Source organism: Littorina saxatilis, linkage group LG2 (assembly GCF_037325665.1).
Source record: "Littorina saxatilis isolate snail1 linkage group LG2, US_GU_Lsax_2.0, whole genome shotgun sequence".
NCBI lineage: Eukaryota > Metazoa > Mollusca > Gastropoda > Littorinimorpha > Littorinidae > Littorina > Littorina saxatilis.
In genome coordinates this window covers 62,154,284-62,174,896 of record NC_090246.1, presented here as the reverse complement: position 1 = coordinate 62,174,896, position 20,613 = coordinate 62,154,284, and the positions used below count along the sequence as shown (strand labels likewise).

Sequence of the window (20,613 nt, the reverse complement as noted above, 5' to 3'; positions counted from 1 at the left end):
AGAGAGAGAGAGAGAGAGAGAGAGAGAGAGAGAGAGAGAGAGAGAGAGAGAAAGAGGGGGGGGGGGGGGGTTTACACATACATCGTAAGTTTTATAAACGATATTCCATGCGTTTCGTGAGGACATGAATTGAGACACTGGGAGTCAGACAGTCAATCAGTCGGTCATTCTGTACTGAAAGTAAACAAACAATCTAATAAATAAACAAGTCGCGTAAGGCGAAAATACAATATTTAGTCAAGTAGCTGTCGAACTCACAGAATGAAACTGAACGCAATGCAATTTTTCAGCAAGACCGTATACTCATAGCATCGTCAGTCCACCGTTCAGGCAGTGAAATTGACAAGAAGAGCGGTTTAGTAGTTGCGCTGAGAAGGATAGCACGCTTTTCTATACCTCTCTTCGTTTTAACTTTCTGAGCGTGTTTTTAATCCAAACATATCATATCTATATGTTTTTGGAATCAGGAACCGACAAGGAATAAGATGAAAGTGTTTTTAAATTGATTTGGAAAATTTAATTTTGATAATAATTTTTATATATTTAATTTTCAGAGCTTGTTTTTAATTCAAATATAACATATTTATATGTTTTTGGAATCAGCAAATGATGGAAAATAAGATAAACGTAAATTTGGATCGTTTTATAAATTTTTATTTTTTTTTACAATTTTCAGATTTTTAATGACCAAAGTCATTAATTAATTTTTAAGCCACCAAGCTGAAATGCAATACCGAAGTCCGGCCTTCGTCGAAGATTACTTGACCAAAATTTGAACCAATTTGGTTGAAAAATGAGGGCGTGACAGTGCCGCCTCAACTTTCACGAAAAGCCGGATATGACGTCATCAAAGACATTTATCGAAAAAAGGAGAAAAACGTTCGGGGATATCAATCCCAGGAACTCTCATGTAAAATTTCATAAAGATCGGCCTAGTAGTTTGGTCTGAATCGCTCTACACGCACGCACGCACGCACGCACGCACACACACACACACACACACACACATACACCACGACCCTCGTTTCGATTCCCCCTCGATGTTAAAATATTTAGTCAAAACTTGACTAAATATAAAAAGAAAGAAAGAAGAAAAAAACTAAATAAGGACTGGAGTAGAAAACAAGATTAACTCAGGGGACATAGATAGACCAGAGCGCAGGTGAAATAATTGTACGGATTGCAAAATGCCTATTGTTAAACCACGCCCATGCGTATAGTGCGTGGGACGTAACACTTATTCAGCAGGGGGCTTGGGGGAATTTAACTTTACAAGCTAGCTCAATCATAGTTTTTTTTTCCCAAACGATGCTTGAATGGTAGACTAACAGCAGCGCTTATCTCTGTTATTTAACAGCTTAATTTCCATTTAGAACATTTTTCCGAGATCAATTTGATGGATTTAATAAGATTTGACAGACGACAGAGACTGCCTTAAAAAGGCACCGGGATTCCCTGCACTCCTCCCCTTCCCTTCTAAAAAACATGTGACGCAATGGGGACAGCATTTCGTTTCATTTTTCTGTGTACCCGCAATTTACTTTTATTATGAAATAAAGTTTGACACGAACATATTTTTTCGCTCAGTGTGTTTAACAGACTGTCGTATTTTCTTGTGCAGATTCGACAGAAAACGAAGGAATAACACAGCCGGAGTGAACGAATCTTGCTGCGTGGGCTCTACTCTATTCAAGTGTGCCTCGTTTTCGGCTATATCGGCGAGGACGACAGTCCGCGTACGAAGGGAAATAATATGTGACTGGGCTGGTCGAGCAAGTGGGTCACAAGAAAGTAAAAGTTTTACCAACTTTCGACAGTTTTCCACCAAACGTTTTTGAGGAGTTAAGAGGAGGAAAAGGCGGACGACCCGGAATGTAAGTCATGTTTTATATGTGTGCTGTTTATTTCTTGTCTTTGTGTGTGACATTTAAACCGAACTCGACGTCGCTCGAGGAGCAGGTAGTGGTAGAAAGAGGGCTAGCCTAAATGGCGGTCTATGGCTATGCTTTCCGTTCTCACAGTTAGGAGTACATAGCGTAGTCTCGGTTAGACTAGACAGTGTTGTTTGGATTTATTTATATTCATGAGTTTTGTACGTTGTGCTTAAATTTGTTTGTGGTTGTGTTGGTGTCATTGTGTATACATGCGTGTGTGTGTGTGTGTCAGTGTGCTATTCCTCGGGAACAATAGACGTAATTTTCATTATGGTCTGGTATTTCATCGATATATATATATATATGTATGCATGTTTATGTTCGTAACAATCTGACATATGAATTATGGGAATCAGCTGTATAAAACTGAAAGGTATTCAAAAACTCGATAGTCCTTTTGTGATGAAGCTTTTCAGTCGAATTTTTCTGTTCTGTCAGTATCGCCATCTCTCTTTGTCTCACTGCAGCTATTATGTAGATTAGTCCCTCTTGAGGGCGATGGCCAGCTGTAAAGAAGAACAACAAAACATGTCACTGCTCATTCTATTAACCTAGTTAAATGAAAAAGTCTTGTCTGTGTCTCTGTATCTTGTGTTTGTTAAAACTTGCACATTAAGGTATACATAGCTGCTGTCTTTTGTTTGAGTTATGTTCACTGACTGACCACATTTAGGAAAAGTGGCTTCTTTTTGATGTGAAATTAGTCTTTGTTTTGTAATTTACATGCTTACAATGCATTCATTAATTGTGTGGGTGACAGAGAGTAACACTGAAAGAGAATGAGGTGTATGCATTTTAGTTGTAAAAAAATGTACTAAGTGAGAGCGGTACCCACTAAGAGTAATTAAGACACCCAAAACCAAGACTTTCTTGTGATTTTAGTTATTAACAAGTTGCATGAAGCAAATTTACTATATGGCCCAAAGTCAGAATAGGTGTCCATTTTTGTGACATACAAAATCAATTTTAAAAATGAACATTTTCTTTGTTTTGAAAATAGAGATGTATTTTAGAGCATAAATATGCAAGGAACAGCTATGATTTAAGAAAACTCATGTTTGATCACTTCACAGATTCAGGTTTAAAAGTTTGCAGGAGTTCATAACTTCACACCGTCACAAAATTTAGACTTGTTAAATCATTGTTGCTATGTATTGGGTCTGTTTTAGACATCTGAGCAAATTGCCACAGCAAATTACTTTGCATTTCAAGCAAGTTAAACTTGTTTTGGCCACGCATGATGCAGATGTGAACTCCATTAATGGGAAGTTCATAACTTCACATAATTTACTTTTATTGGTAAAATAAATTTAATTTATACAGGCAGGAAACAATTTGTTTTGTTTTTTAATCTGAAAAAAGTGAGCTGGAACATGAAGGTAATATTTGAAGATGAAGTGTGGAGAAGATTTTTTGGTTATCTGTATTATTTATAGAAATTAATATTGTCACAATTTTTTCACAGCAAATATTGGCATAAGTTATCATTAAATCTACAATTTTGCTGTTTTTGTGCAAAATGTGCTTGAAAAGTACCATCAAAAGGATTTCAATACACCAAAATGTTTGTCTGACTCAAAGAGTTGGCAGAAACTGAAAGTATTTTTAGAATGTCCTAGGAGTTCATAACTTCACACCGTGACATCACAAACTATGGCTAATTCAAACCAAAGTAAGAAAGTGCATATGTCATCTTATTTTCTCTCCAGCTACTCTTTGTAATCAACATACAACTAAGTAATAAAGGTAAAACATTTGTGAAAGCAAACGATAACAAAAATCATAAAATGTGAGCGTGCGCATAACTTCACAAGAATTTTTGTTATGTTGGTCTCTAGTACAGTTACTGTATAATATATTTGCAAAACAATGACAAACTGAGAACACAGAGTTATAGTATAGGCTAAAGCTGCACTTATATTACAAAATCAGATTTTAATTGCCAAAATAAAACAAATTGTTTGAAACTTGTGAAAGTTCATAACTTCACATCAATCACACATTTATACTAAAATAACTAACTAAAGTCTCTTGCAAATAATTCTAAACAAGGTTTTGTTACTTAATGATTTACTTAACCAAACTCAGTCATGAAAACTGTTACCGAAATCATTATTTAAGTTAGTGTTTATGTCAGCTGACTGTGTGTTCATAACTTCACATCATTTATTTAACTGAAAAGCTACGTACTAAAATCTGCTGGTAAATTAAAATAAAAATGACATCAAACTGTAACAGCCTACTCTGGAGAAGAGCAGCACATCATTTGAGGTAGTGATTTAGTGTAGTAAATTAATTTTGTATAAATCATACTCATGGCATGTGTTCATAACTTCACACCGTGGGGCTGAGGGTCAGTTGATGTGAAGTTATGTACACCGTGCAGTCAACCCAGATTCATGCTGGAATTATCAAAATGTAATTTTGAGGGTTGATATTCAGAAAACTTCTTACAAAATGTCCAGATAAAGTCAAATGTACTCTTTTGCTATTAACAAGGCATTATTTTAAACACGCCCTTGAAAAATGAGCTTGAGTTATGTGAAGTTATGAACTTCATGACAAAACGGCTAAGTACTTCAGAAAGAAACAGTCAGCAGCCAGTAGATTCTTTTTGTGATGAAAATCATGGTACAGTGTAATTTGGAAACTGAAAATAGTCATTTTACATTACTCGCTGTGGACAAAGCTATCATTTTGGGGTGAGAAAAAATGCAGTCTGTTAATTTTAATCTGTTCTGTAAGTGTGAGTTCAACAAATTTACTATATATGGCCTTAAGTCTGAAATGGTGTCCACAGCTGAAATAGCTGTGCAACCTTGGCTCTAACCTGATTTGTACATCAAAGAAAAATAAAATCCTTGTAAAGATTAATGAGACTTATAAAAAAAAGTATGAAGTACACACCTAGAGAAACATTGTGTGCTCAGTTGTTGTTTTTAATGAAAATGTCGCCATTATCTGAAGTCAGCAGCACTACATTTTGGCCATTTTTTGTGACATGACCTTACAGCATATTGAAACATGGTCTACTCTGTCATATTTATGGGACAGAATGTCATGAATGACTTTTCACTGAGCCAGTAAAACTCAAATGTACCTTTGACAAAGCAAAGTTTTTGAATTTTGTCAGTGAGCCTGCAGAAAATGGGGAGACAAAATTTCACAGAAAGTTCATAACTATTTCCGTAAGACTTCATTTTTGTTCACTGATCAGCTCTAAATAATAATTAAAGATTGAAACCTGATATATTTTTGTAAAAAAGTATTTTACAGTATGTTTTGCAGAGGTATAAAACATAAAAAGGGTTGTTTGACTTGTTTTTGCATGTTGAAAAGTAGTTTGAAGTTTACGTGCAGATTTTCTTGTGAAAAAAGAGTTATGAACTTTCCAACCTTTTGCCTTATAAAAAGAGTAAATTGACTGGTTGGGGAACACCTAACTTTGTAATGCATTTGGATCCACTAGCAGCAGTCACACTGAAAGTTTGCATCAAGTTCATTCATTGGTGTTTGAGTAATTGAGAAATAAAAAATTCTTGTGAGAAAGTTATGAACTTTCCTACCATCTCCACTGAGAGTGTTTTTTGTCCTTAAATGCTAGCCATGAAAGTTAAGGTTGTAGTGGAACAGCAATTTTGCATATAAAAGTACATTAGATTTAGATACTAAGCAATTTTTGTCACTAAAGTCGAGCAGTATGCTTTAGTTAGCCATTTTCTCTGTGTCTTGCGCACTATTTTTATGTGAGAGTTACTAACTCATGTCAAAACCCAAAATATATGTAACATATATTTTGGGTTTTGACATGAGTTAGTAACTCTCACATAAAAATAGTGCGCAAGACACAGAGAAAATGGCTAACTAAAGCATACTGCTCGACTTTAGTGACAAAAATTGCTTAGTATCTAAATCTAATGTACTTTTATATGCAAAATTGCTGTTCCACTACAACCTTAACTTTCATGGCTAGCATTTAAGGACAAAAAACACTCTCAGTGAAGATGGTAGGAAAGTTCATAACTTTCTCACAAGAATTTTTTTATTTCTCAATTACTCAAACACCAATGAATGAACTTGATGCAAACTTTCAGTGTGACTGCTGCTAGTGGATCCAAATGCATTACAAAGCTAGGTGTTCCCCAACCAGTCAATTTACTCTTTTTATAAGGCAAAAGGTTGGAAAGTTCATAACTCTTTTTTCACAAGAAAATCTGCACGTAAACTTCAAACTACTTTTCAACATGCAAAAACAAGTCAAACAACCCTTTTTATGTTTTATACCTCTGCAAAACATACTGTAAAATACTTTTTTACAAAAATATATCAGGTTTCAATCTTTAATTATTATTTAGAGCTGATCAGTGAACAAAAATGAAGTCTTACGGAAATAGTTATGAACTTTCTGTGAAATTTTGTCTCCCCATTTTCTGCAGGCTCACTGACAAAATTCAAAAACTTTGCTTTGTCAAAGGTACATTTGAGTTTTACTGGCTCAGTGAAAAGTCATTCATGACATTCTGTCCCATAAATATGACAGAGTAGACCATGTTTCAATATGCTGTAAGGTCATGTCACAAAAAATGGCCAAAATGTAGTGCTGCTGACTTCAGATAATGGCGACATTTTCATTAAAAACAACAACTGAGCACACAATGTTTCTCTAGGTGTGTACTTCATACTTTTTTTTTATAAGTCTCATTAATCTTTACAAGGATTTTATTTTTCTTTGATGTACAAATCAGGTTAGAGCCAAGGTTGCTCAGCTATTTCAGCTGTGGACACCATTTCAGACTTAAGGCCATATATAGTAAATTTGTTGAACTCACACTTACAGAACAGATTAAAATTAACAGACTGCATTTTTTCTCACCCCAAAATGATAGCTTTGTCCACAGCGAGCATGCGCCAAGAAAGCTTTGAACACATGCAATGATGCACGAAATAAACGTGCAGAAAGTTACAAGCCAGTATAACACATAGCGCTTCACAGTATAGCACGCTTTTTTCTATTCTTTTCAACTTTCTGAGCATGTTTTTAATCCAAACGTAGCCCCCCGCGGGTTAGGGGGAAGAATTTACCCGATGCTCCCCAGCATGTCGTAAGAGGCGACTAACGGATTCTGTTTCTCCTTTTACCCTTGTTAAGTGTTTCTTGTATAGAATATAGTCAATGTTTGTAAAGATTTTAGTCAAGCAGTATGTAAGAAATGTTAAGTTCTTTGTACTGGAAACTTGCATTCTCCCAGTAAGGTCATATATATATATTGTACTACGTTGCAAGCCCCTGGAGCAATTTTTTGATTAGTGCTTTTGTGAAAAAGAAACAATTAACAAGTGGTTCTATCCCATCTCCTCCCTTTCCCCGTCACGATATAACCTTGAACGGTTGAAAACGACGTTAAACACCAAATAAAGAAAGAAAGAAAGGATCGAAATGTAACATTATTATATCTATATGTTTTTGAAATTAGCAATTGATAAAAAACAAGACCAAATCATTTTTGGGTCATTTATTCAAAATTTAAATTTAATTACAATTGTCAGATTTTTAATGACCAAACATATTAACTAATTTTAAAGCTTCCAAGCTGAAATACAATGCCGTAATCTGGGCTTCGTCAAAGATTTTATGACCAAAATTTCAATCAATTTGATTGAAAAATGAGGGTGCGATAGTGCCGCATCAACTTTCACAAAAAGACGGATATGACGTCATCAAAGACATTTTTATCCCAAAAAAGGAAGAAAAAAAAGCATCTGGGGGACATCATTCTCAGGAACTTTCATGTAAAATTTTATGATCCAGTAGTTTTCTCTGAATAGCTCTACACAAACACACACACCACCATCCTCGCCTTGATTGATTCCCCATCTAAGTTAAAACATTTTTATTCAAAATTTGACTAAATGTAACAACAGTGGTGAAAAGACTGATCACTGTAACTGTAAGGGATGGGGTGTAAGGGAAGAGCAACATCTTAACAATGTCGGCACTAATGATAGGATTGAGGATTGACCTTTGCTATAGAATAGTAATAGTATTAGCATTCCCTGGTCTGTGTGTTTCATCTTCACAACTCCAAAAGTATTCCATTGGTCTTTCTCATTGTGCGATCCTTCAGCCAGTGGACCACCTGTTCAAAATATAAAAGTTTAAATTTAAATTTAAAACACAAAGAAATAAAATAGACTATGAGAATGATGTTTAAATGTCCACAGTCATACAAGAAACCACATCAATGGTTAATGATTTTATGAAGACTGTTCGTGATAAGAATGTGTACAGAATTAGATTATATGTGTGCAAGAGAGAGAATACGATTTGAGAGATTACTACACTATAGTGCATGAATGAGACACTATGTATGTTCATGAAAGACTTGACGGTTTTTTTTATAACCAATGTTGTAGTTCCCAAAATAATCTCTCCTGTCGCCTGATCATTCAGTGGCTTCACCTGTCTTACATCTGTGTGATAAAACACTAAGAATGAAACTAGACAAGAAATTAGAATCATGCTCAAGTCAAATACTTAGTCCTTCAATCCACACCATAATATATCAATTTGTATGCATCAATGATTACAACTGTCATGAAGACTATGATAAAAAAAAATGTGTACAGTTTGTGTGAGTAAGAAAGAGATAGACTAGAGAATAAGGTGTTTGCTAGTTCATGTGACATTGTCTGTTTATGAAAGACTGTCTTGTGGTTTTACCAACAAAAGTGGTTAAATTAGAAAACAACATTGTCTGTAACGTGTAGAGGGATTATCTTTACAACACTAACAGAATTAATGATTGTTCTAACAGCATTACCTGGCCTGTGTGTTTTAATTTTTACAAATCAAAAAGTATTCCATGATCAATCCGTCTGAATGAAAGATAGAACAAAAACAATGAAAATGGACAGAAATATTATTTAATATTACCGTAAATATTCACATTCTAAATATAAGCTGTTGAAGGTACCAGTGGTTGCCTTTGTTAATTATTAAGACTTTGTGGTGTAAATGTGTGCTGTATGAATGTGTGTGTGTGACTGACGCTGGGACAAAGTCATTTCAAGTGCAATTTTCAGACTTCTTCTTATGGGATGGTTAAATTCTTAAATTTTGAAATCCTCTCATTTTTGACTCACATGCGAAGCAAAAGTGAGTCTATGTACTCACCCGAGTCGTCCGTCCGTCCGGAAAACTTTAACGTTGGATATTTCTTGGACACTATTCAGTCTATCAGTACCAAATTTGGCAAGATGGTGTATGATGACAAGGCCCCAAAAAACATACATAGCATCTTGACCTTGCTTCAAGGTCAAGGTCGCAGGGGCCATAAATGTTGCCTAAAAAACAGCTATTTTTCACATTTTTCACATTTTCTCTGAAGTTTTTGAGATTCAATACCTCACCTATATATGATATATAGGGCAAAGTAAGCCCCATCTTTTGATACCAGTTTGGTTTACCTTGCTTCAAGGTCAAGGTCACAGGAGCTCTTCAAAGTTGGATTGTATACATATTTTGAAGTGACCTTGACCCTGAACTATGGAAGATAACTGTTTCAAACTTAAAAATTATGTGGGGCACATGTTATGCTTTCATCATGAGACACATTTGGTCACATATGATCAAGGTCAAGGTCACTTTGACCCTTATGAAATGTGACCAAAATAAGGTAGTGAACCACTAAAAGTGACCATATCTCATGGTAGAAAGAGCCAATAAGCACCATTGTACTTCCTAGGTCTTGAATTAACAGCTTTGTGTTGCAAGACCTTGGATGAACTTGACCTTGGGTCAAGGTCACATGTATTTTGGTAGGAAAAATGTGTAAAGCATGTGAGTCGTATGGGCTTTGCCCTTCTTGTTAGTAGTGCTACTGCAACAGTACATGTACTAGTAGTACTAGCTGTTTCCCATTCATGCACTCTTACATGGAAAGACACCACTGCTGACTAGACTGATAAAATTACAGATTTAACTGATTAATATTTGTATTGCAATAAAACAAAAAGACACACTTTCATTGGAGTGAAAAAATGTTTGTGTTTATCAAAAGAAAACATAGTGGACCTTGGTTTTTCTCACTGGCCTTGAAGATAAACCTTTTTCTACGTGGGGGGGGGGGGGGGGGGGGTGTCAAAATAAAATGAAAGTGACATTGGAATTAAGAAAGAAAACACATGTATGTAAGCCAATGGCTTTTTTTTCTGACTCACCAATCTTTATTGCTTTAGGCTAACTACCATAAAGTGATAAACACAATATGTTTGGCTAAGCTTTCTTAAAGGTATGCTTTCAGCGAACGACAAGAAGAAGGTATATGCTTTTGTTTCTATACAGGGACTTGCCATCAGAGATTCTTATTGTTGGAGGGAGAAAACAAATAAATACTGTATTTTGGATTATTTTCTGTGAGTGGTAAATTATTATTTAAAAAAAATGTTGGGGGGGGGGGGGGGGGTAGGGGGACAGCTGTTGCGAAGTAAAACAAATGGAAATGGATAAGTGCTTGTTTTGCTTGCAAAGTATTCTAAATAAGTGCACAAACAGAGATACCACATTAGGTCCCTTTTGCAGTACAGTGAAACCTCGATGTGAGGCACTAAAATCAACAAAATTAAACTTGGAGAATACATGGAATAACTTGGTTTTCTGGGTAGTTATTAAACTTTTTAAAGTGACTTATGAAAAGAAATGAAAAATATGTGAATACTACAGGACATAGACTGCCGTTGCTATGGAAACTGGCTTAAACATCGCCATATCGGATTTCTAGGAAACGGTTTTACAGCAACATCATACATCAGAAATGCTAAATATTTGGCACAAAGATACACATGCCTTTTATCTACAATCGTATAGAATGATTGTTTGAGAAAAGTCTACAGTTGAATTTATATTAATTTTTGAAATAACGATTAATGAATATGCGGTTAGAAATTCATTGATCCTTATTACACAAATTGATATAAATTCAACTGTAGTCTTAAGTAAAAATATCGTTCTATGTGATTGTAGATAAAAGTCATGTGTATCTTTGTGCGAACTATCATGCATTTCTGATGTATGATGTCGCTGTAAAACCGTTTCCTAGAAATCCAATATGGCGGCTGTTTCCATAGCAACGGCGATCTGTGTCCATTATTATTTAAAAAAAATTCATTCATTGTTATAAGTCACTTCAATAACTACCAAGAAAACTAGGTTATTCCATGTATTCTCCAAGTTTAATTTTAGTGCCACACATCGCCTTAAAGGCATATGTACGCGCTCCCGTGTTTACAAAGTGTAGTTTGCCCATAATCGAAGTCAAACGCACCATAAGACCATATAATGACGATATGTCACCATGCGCGGACCATAATACATGCATTACAGCTTGTTCTAGCCTCTGAAAAAGTGAGGATGTCAACAAAGCCGCGGTGTTAGCTCCCTTGCATCAACGTTACATGTGTTGCCAAATCTATAAATAAGACGATCCAGATCAAAATGAAAATTAACATATCTCAACATTGAAGGGGTCCTAGACCACAATATTTTGCAGGGAACTTAATTTAGCATGTCTCCAGCTGTTGGTAAAGCAATTAGCGTGTATAGTCATCGAGTACATATGCCTTTAACGGCAACCTCCAAGTTACGACCAGTTGCCTGACGGATTCTTTTACACTCTTTGTCTTAATCTTTCTCAACTCCACATCACGCCCTCTTCTTTGTTGCGACTTGCGACCGATCCTTCCAGGGCCTAGATCGATTTCTGCACAAGAATCTTACTATCAAACCTTGAAAACTACCGCCTCGAATTCTCACAATGCAACGAGTTCTGTGTCAACTGATAGCCACGGATTCGATCACATCAGTCACTTCTCATCACTGAAAGAAACTTGCCCTTCTACGTTTAGTTTTTATATTTAGTCAAGTTTTGACTAAATATTTTAACATCGAGGGGGAATCGAAACGAGGGTCGTGGTGTATGTGTGTGTGTGTGTGTGTGTGTGTGTGTGTGTGTGCGTGCGTGCGTGTAGAGCGATTCAGACCAAACTACTGGACCGATCTTTATGAAATTTGACATGAGAGTTCCTGGGATTGATATCCCCATACGTTTTTTTTCATTTTTTTGATAAATGTCTTTGATGACGTCATATCCGGCTTTTCGTGAAAGTTGAGGCGGCACTGTCACGCCCTCATTTTTCAACCAAATTGGTTGAAATTTTGGTCAAGTAATCTTCGACGAAGCCCGGACTTCGGTATTGCATTTCAGCTTGGTGGCTTAAAAATTAATTAATGACTTTTGTCATTAAAAATCTGAAAATTGTAAAAAAAATATTTCTTTTATAAAACGATCCAAATTTACGTTTATCTTATTTTCCATCATTTGCTGATTCCAAAAACATAAATATGTTATATTCGGATTAAAAACAAGCTCTGAAAATTAAATATATAAAAAAATTTCGCAGTGGGGCACTGCGGTTATGAAATTAAAGGCCCCTCCTGTTTTTGGAACCGCTGGAGCTTTCTAGTTTGCTGTTAGGTAGATTTTTGGTTCCTCTTTCCTGTCATGCTCTCTTTTTCTTCATGAATTCTTTTCTTTTTTCTGCCTTCTTGCTCATTCACCTGTATTTTTTCCAAAAATCTCTTCTCTTGCCGCTTGTCTCGCGATTCATGTATAGTTTAATCTGTTAGTGTTCTGATGTAAGTCCAGCAGTAGATAGGTTAAGCCTATTTTAACATACTGGAAACTGGTAATCTTCCAGTAGGTATTAATTTAGTTTTACTAAAGCCTGCTGGGACACAAGTAATGGGTTAGTGCATTTGTAAACAGGAATCGCTTGACAAGTGGCCCCCTTCATCCCCCCCTTCCTCGTCCTGATATGGCTCTGCGTAGTCGGCTGGACGTTAAGCAACAAATAAATAAATAAATAAATAAATATAAAAATTATTATCAAAATTAAATTGTCCAAATCAATTTAAAAACACTTTCATCTTATTCCTTGTCGGTTCCTGATTCCAAAAACATATAGATATGATATGTTTGGATTAAAAACACGCTCAGAAAGTTAAAACGAAGAGAGGTACAGAAAAGCGTGCTATCCTTCTTAGCGCAACTACTACCCCGCTCTTCTTGTCAATTTCACTGCCTTTGCCATGAGCGGTGGACTGACGATGCTACGAGTATACGGTCTTGCTGAAAAATGGCATTGCGTTCAGTTTCATTCTGTGAGTTCGACAGCTACTTGACTAAATATTGTATTTTCGCCTTACGCGACTTGTTGTTGCTGGAACCATCCGCGAGAACGTTTGGTATGTTCTGTTAAGAACTGTGCAACAACTGCTGGGGCTGTAATTAAAACACAAAGGTTTGAAGAGGCCACAGTGCAAAACGGTTAAACCACATCGTTATTTCTCAAACCGGATGTGACGTCATTAAAATTACCGACATCCGGGGTCGAAATTGTGTACTATTTCGCTCGCGTATCCTGTCTATGCGGTGTGGTGCTGCCATGCGTTGCTCAGAATCACAATAGCTCAGGGGCGGATCAGTTGCTTTGTAAGGGGGGGTGCAATTTGAATCGAAAGTGAATGTGATGGGCGCGAAGCGCCCGAATTTGCTAGGGGGGTCCGGGGGCATGCTCCCCCGGAAAAAAATGTTTGGCTCAAAGAAGCAAAATGGTGCCATCTGGTGCCATATGAACTTATAAATGGTCATAGAATCAGCTTTCCAAATTTTTTTTTTTTTTGCTGGAGGGGGGGGGGTGCACGTGCACCCTGTGCACGTGCACCCTGTGCACCCCCCCTCGTCCGCCCCTGTAGCTCGCTCAGAGAAAAGTCGCTCTGGATTGGTCTATGCAACGGGCTCACAACGAGGCAAATCACTTGGTGATGGCGACGAAGAAAGCACGATTGCTGCGAAATATGAAAAAAGTTGGGTTAGGGGGAAGAATTTACCCGATGCTCCCCAGCATGTCGTAAGAGGCGACTAACGGATTCTGTTTCTCCTTTTATCCTTGTTTTAGTGTTTCTTGTATAGAATATAGTCCATTTTTGTAAAGATTTTAGTCAAGCAGTATGTAAGAAATGTTAAGTCCTTTGTACTGGAAACTTGCATTCTCCCAGTAAGGTAATATATTGTTCTACGTTGCAAGCCCCTGGAGCAAATTTTTGATTAGTGCTTTTAGCCTTTTGTGAACAAGAAACAAGTGGCTCTATCCCATCTTCCCCCTTTCCCCGTCGCGATATAACCCTTCGTGGTTGAAAACGACGTTAAACACCAAATAAAGAAAGAAAGAAAGTATGGCAGTGTATATTTTTTGTTACTGTCAATGTAGCTTAGATATTTATGATATAATGAAAAAAGATTTGAAGGAAAATTGACCTCGCACAAACCGTGAACGTGTTTTGCTTTCTTAATGAGTTAAGCGTTTCAAGTCCACAAGCCCGCACAATCTATTTAACCGGATTTGCTTACTTTTTATATTTAGTCAAGTTTTGACTAAATATTTTAACATCGAGGGGGAATCGAAACGAGGGTCGTGGTGTATGTGCGTGTGTGCGTGTGTGTGTCTGTGTGTGTGTCTGTGTGTGTGTGTGTGTAGAGCGATTCAGACTAAACTACTGGACCGATCTTTATGAAATTTGACATGAGAGTTCCTGGGTATGAAATCCCCGAACGTTTTTTTCATTTTTTTGATAAATGTCTTTGATGACGTCATATCCGGCTTTTCGTGAAAGTTGAGGCGGCACTGTCACGCCCTCATTTTTCAACCAAATTGGTTGAAATTTTGGTCAAGTACTCTTCGACGAAGCCCGGGGTTCGGTATTGCATTTCAGCTTGGTGGCTTAAAAATTAATTAATGACTTTGGTCATTAAAAATCTGAAAATTGTAAAAAAAATTAAAAATTTATAAAACGATCCAAATTTACGTTTATCTTATTCTCCATCATTTGCTGATTCCAAAAACATATCAATATGTTATATTTGGATTAAAAACAAGCTCTGAAAATTAAATATATAAAAATTATTATCAAATTTTTTTTTTCGAAATCAATTTAAAAACACTTTCATCGTATTCCTTGTCGGTTCCTGATTCCAAAAATATATAGATATGATATGTTTGGATTAAAAACACGCTCAGAAAGTTAAAACGAAGAGAGGTACAGAAAAGCGTGCTATCCTTCTTAGCGCAACGAATACCCCGCTCTTCTTGTCAATTCCACGGGCACTGCCTTTGCCACGGGCGGTGGAGTGACGATGCTACGAGTATACGGTCTTGCTGCGTTCAGTTTCATTCTGTGAGTTCGACAGCTACTTGACTAAATATTGTATTTTCGCCTTACGCGACTTGTTTTTCTTCACCTCAAAGTAGAAAACTTAATCATACATGTCAGGTTTGCCGGTGTCCGTGCAGTATGAGTTGGACAGGGGTCATTTTAGCGGAAAACGATGACGTTGCGTTATGTCCTTGATGTGGTTGTTCATGAATTTCTCTAAGTTTGCTGCAACACCAGTTTCACCAAAGAAGATTTTAAATCATTTTCAGTCCGTTTTTGAGTGTGTTCATCGTCAGTTTAACTTTTTGGTCTGGTGTCCAGAAACATTATAACCTAATATGCCATGGTTGTAATGAGAGCAAGCAAGACTATTTGACACCTCAGTATGCACGCTGTGCATATGGCTGACCTGATCGGTAGAACAGACTCGACTTTGCTTTGTCTACACGGTACTGAATTGACCGTGTAGATCGTGTTCGGTACATTTTGTGGTAGAAGCAACCAAGTTTACTCGGTAGAAGTCATGGAAAGAATTCGTGCTGTGTAGACATTTACTTTGATCGGCATTTCTCTTTACTTGTTTTTATTTCCTAGAATCAATGCTGTGACGTCTTAGCTTTGCATAATTATGGTTTGTTTCATGTTTAAATGCAAGATCCTGAGCTAATTTTGTTCGCCTATACAACACAATAATGTCAGCATTGACAGAAATGGAATAACAACATTTTTGTCACAGCGTCTATGGGCTTTAATGTTTGCATTATTGCTCTTGAGGATTGTCATGCCAACACCAGCCGCCCTCTCCCCCCCCCCCCCCCAAACAAAAAAGAATAATAAAACAAGAGGCGAAGCCTTCAAGGCTCACGTAAGAAATCGACAAACAGTAACACAAACTCAATCACTCCGTCACACATACACACACACACACAGTAAGCATAGGTGACACTGTGCAAGAAAGCGAGACACTAGATCTAGATCTGTTTGTCTGCAAGCCTACTTACAGGGACACGACTGCCAACTAGTCTCGGCCCGCTCAAAATAACAATGACCGAGACTTTCAGGAATTCCTTCGCTTGACGTCTAACCCTCTTACGCCATAATGTGACGTCTTCAAATGTTAAAGTTTCTACCACAGACATACATACATACATACATACATACATACATACATACATACATACATACATACATACATACATACATACATACATACATACATACATACATACATACATACATACATACATACATACATACATACATACATACATACATACATACATACATACATACATACATACATACATACATACATACATACATACATACATACATACATACATACATACATACATACATACATACATACATACATGTTTGTTTGTTTGTTTATTTGTTGCTTAACGTCCAGCCGACTACGCAGAGCCATATCAGGACGAGGAAGGGGGGGATGAAGGGGGCCACTTGTCAAGCGATTCCTGTTTACAAATGCACTAACCCATTACTTGTGTCCCAGCAGGCTTTAGTAAAACTAAATTAATACCTACTGGAAGATTACCAGTTTCCAGTATGTTAAAATAGGCTTAACCTATCTACTGCTGGACTTACATCAGAACACTAACAGATTAAACTATACATGAATCGCGAGACAAGCGGCAAGAGAAGAGATTTTTGGAAAAAATACAGGTGAATGAGCAAGAAGGCAGAAAAAAGAAAAGAATTCATGAAGAAAAAGAGAGCATGACAGGAAAGAGGAACCAAAAATCTACCTAACAGCAAACTAGAAAGCTCCTGCGGTTCCAAAAACAGAAGGGGCCTTTAATTTCATAACCGCAGTGCCCCACTGCGGGAACATACATACATACATACATACATACATACATACATACATACATACATACATACATACATACATACATACATACATACATACATACATACATACATACATACATACATACATACATACATACATACATACATACATACATACATACACGCACACGCGCACGCACGCACGCACGCACGCACGCACGCACAGACAAAAGTTAGCATCGCATAGGCTACTCTTACGTGAGCCAAAAATAAATAACAGCACACACCTTCAAACAACAACAACAACAACAACAACAAATGTAAGTCTTATTTCGCCGGAGAGTCAAAAGCTTCAGTCAGTTTCGACCATGACAATCCGGAATATTGATATGCAGTCGAACAAGAGACGTTTAACGTAATACTTGCAGTTTTCATGGCCCTACAGTCGCGACAGGCCCGTCCCTGTTTTGTTGAAACAGTTCTTCGGATTCGTGAGGAGAAGCCAGATTCTGTGACAAAAACCGTTTTCCTTTGCATCATGGCTACCCCCCAACGTGTACATCGTATGTGACAGAGAACATCACGTGAAGAAAAGACGCCCAACAAGGCAAAACAGCCTGTGTTGAGTAATACTTCTCATCAAAAGAAACTCAACGTTTGTGTTGTACGTCGAAATTGCTGTGATGCAGTGTACTGTAAAAATCAATTAAATCGCCAGAAAGGTCATTAATTTATTGCTCTCGCGTATGCATTTATGTCCAGATGTTTCATGAGGTTATGTGAATTCATGGGGCCGAAGTCCGCAGGCACCCTTAAAATCAAATTGGCATCCCGAGTTCCATTTAAGAATTTGACAAAGAACATGCACTTTAAAAAAAAAAATTATTACATTTGTTAGAAAGGATTTTTTCCCATCCAAAGACAACTTAGTTTGTTAGATATCTTGCATAACGATGGTGTAATGTCATGCGATACATTGTAGTTGTCGTTCATGTCAGGTGGCGGAAAAAACAGGTTTTGATGCTGTTTAGGGGGGGGGGGGGGGGGGGGGGTTATACTGAGATGAGATCCTACCTATTTAGACATTTTTCAGAGCAAAGAGGCAAATGGTGATTTTCTTTTGAACGTTAATATAGTCTGAACTGAAATTTAGGGCACGTTGACGTGTGTTCTGAGAAAAATGGTTGTTCTCGCTTGAGGGTTGGGTTTTTCCGTGATATCAAGTGTCATTCTGAGCACTCCTATGTGTGCGAACTGTTTAACAGATTACTGCCATTCTTGCCTTTTGCAATACCCCTATCATTTACAGACAAATGAAGTCTTATCGGAAATTTAGGAAAGAAAAAAGACGATATTTTTCATTGGTTAGTTTTTGGTCACAAGGTTGACTAGTTGCGTAGTAGAATTATCCAGACTCGGTGAGGGAGCGGGTCGTGGGATATCAGAATGGGAGAAGACGAAAAGAAGAAGTAAGTTTCTTACCCATTTTGCTGAGAGAGAATTGGATACATTTGTTATAATTTAAATATTTTTGTAAAAGATGATGTGTCTAATTTACATGTGAAATGCAAACTATGGACCGTTTTGTGAACAAGAGATTAGCTTGAAAGGTGTACACGAACACGAAAAGCAACAGTGGTACGTGCACAGTTCGCTGGGATTTTACACAGCTTTAGCTAGCGTTTATACACAAATGTCAAGTTCAGGAACAGTTTTTGAGTCACTTGAGAAAAAGTGACTCTATGTAATCGGTCAGTGTTAGTCTGTCCGGCCGGCCGTCCGGCCGGCCGTCCGTAGACACCACCTTAACGTTGGACTTTTCTCGGAAACTATCAAAGCGATCGGGCTCATATTTTGTTTAGTCGTGACCTCCAATGACCTCTACACTTTAACGATGGTTTCGTTGACCTTTGACCTTTTTCAAGGTCACAGGTCAGCGTCAAAGGAAAAATTAGACATTTTATATCTTTGACAAAGTTCATCGGATGTGATTGAAACTTTGTAGGATTATTCTTTACATCAAAGTATTTACATCTGTAGCCTTTTACGAACGTTATCAGAAAAACAAGGGAGATAACTAGCCTTTTCTGTTCGGCAACACACAACTTAACGTTGGGCTTTTCTCGGAAACTATAAAAGTGACCGGGCTCAAATTTTATGTGAACGTGACTCATTGTGTTGTGAATAGCAATTTCTTCCTGTCCATCTGATGCCTCATATAATATTCAGAACTGCGAAAGTGACTCGATCGAGCGTTTGCTCTTCTTGTTCTCCTTTTTATCGCTAACACTTATTTTTTAATATTTTTTTTTTTTACCTCAAACGAAGCAATTGATTACACATTTCACAGAGAAAGTGTCATAGTGTCATCGGATCACACCGTCTGCTCGACTCATGGTGTATCACCCCAAACGCATAACAGGGGATTTCTGGGACGGGTTTAAGACGAGTCCAGTTTTTTATGACAGGCTTGTTTGTTTCCTTTAGAATTATAACAGCAGTTTTCAAAAGGCGAATAAAAGCAATATGTTTAATATGATGCCTTTATAAATAAAGGCCATTTTTGTTGTCCATTGGTCTTTAAACTGGAGTATACCTGTAGTGAAACGGCACTTTTCAAACGATGTCTTCTATTGCCCATTGTTCTCTTGGCTGGACTAAAACCTATCCGTGGAGAGGCGACAACAGTTTTATAAGGACACTTTTTGGTCGGTTCCAAGTGTGTCCTATTCACTTCTATCACCACAGGTACGATTATGCCACGCGCACGCGTAATGTTACTCCTATTCGCGTAGAAACATGTTAGTGTTAAATAAAATAATATCTCCGCTTCCGGTCATTCCCCCCAAATTCAGGCTAAAAAAATAAACAACCCGTAAGCTTACTAGTAATAATATTCAGTCTCGCGTCTGTTGGTAAATAGGTCAGTGGTCAGACGAAATAGTGTAGTTGGTCCCAGATGTCTGGCCAGCTTTGCAGGACATTGAAGTGAAACCAGTGATGCAAGAACTCATTGAGGTGTGTCGAGGCCAGCGGATCTAGTTTCACAATTGTCTGAGGGCAGGGGGTCTCAGGTCAGCGGTCAGCGTGTGTACGAATCGCCAGACCTGAGGTGCGTTGCTTAGGCAGACCGTAACAGAACGTTTGCAAACGTTTTCTAGGCAACGCATAGTTTTGTCGTATCGCTCGCGAACGTTAGCAAGCGCTCGGTACGAGTACCATTGTCTGGGGTCTTTTTCTTTATTTGGTGTTCAACGTCGTTTTCAACCGTTCAAGGTTATATCGCGACGGGGAAAGGGGGGAGATGGGATAGAGCCACTTGTTAATTGTTTCTTGTTCACAAAAGCACTAATCAAAAAATTGCTCCAGGGGCTTGCAACGTAGTACAATATATGACCTTACTGGGAGAATGCAAGTTTCCAGTACAAAGGACTTAACATTTCTTACATACTGCTTGCCTAAAATCTTTACAAACATTGACTATATTCTATACAAGAAACACTTAACAAGGGTAAAAGGAGAAACAGAATCCGTTCGTCGCCTATTACGACATGCTGGGGAGCATCGGGTAAATTCTTCCCCCTAACCCCCCCC

The 20,613-nt window shown here is 37.5% G+C and overlaps 1 protein-coding gene across 2 annotated transcripts in view; it reads left to right on the top strand.

Annotated features, from left to right (window-relative positions):
• The first annotated feature begins 1,605 nt into the window (after positions 1-1,605).
• LOC138959467 (innexin unc-9-like) overlaps positions 1,606-20,613 on the top strand; it is a 57,910-nt gene continuing 38,902 nt past the window's right edge. Inside the window, exon 1 of one of the 2 annotated variants that reach the window (XM_070330973.1) lies at positions 1,606-1,874. In XM_070330973.1, coding sequence (XP_070187074.1) covers positions 1,873-1,874 — 2 coding nt within the window. In that variant the 5' untranslated portion in view covers positions 1,606-1,872. Of the gene's footprint in view, positions 1,875-18,395; positions 18,489-20,613 lie in introns of those variants that run through there. The other variant, XM_070330972.1, reaches the window with a different exon arrangement.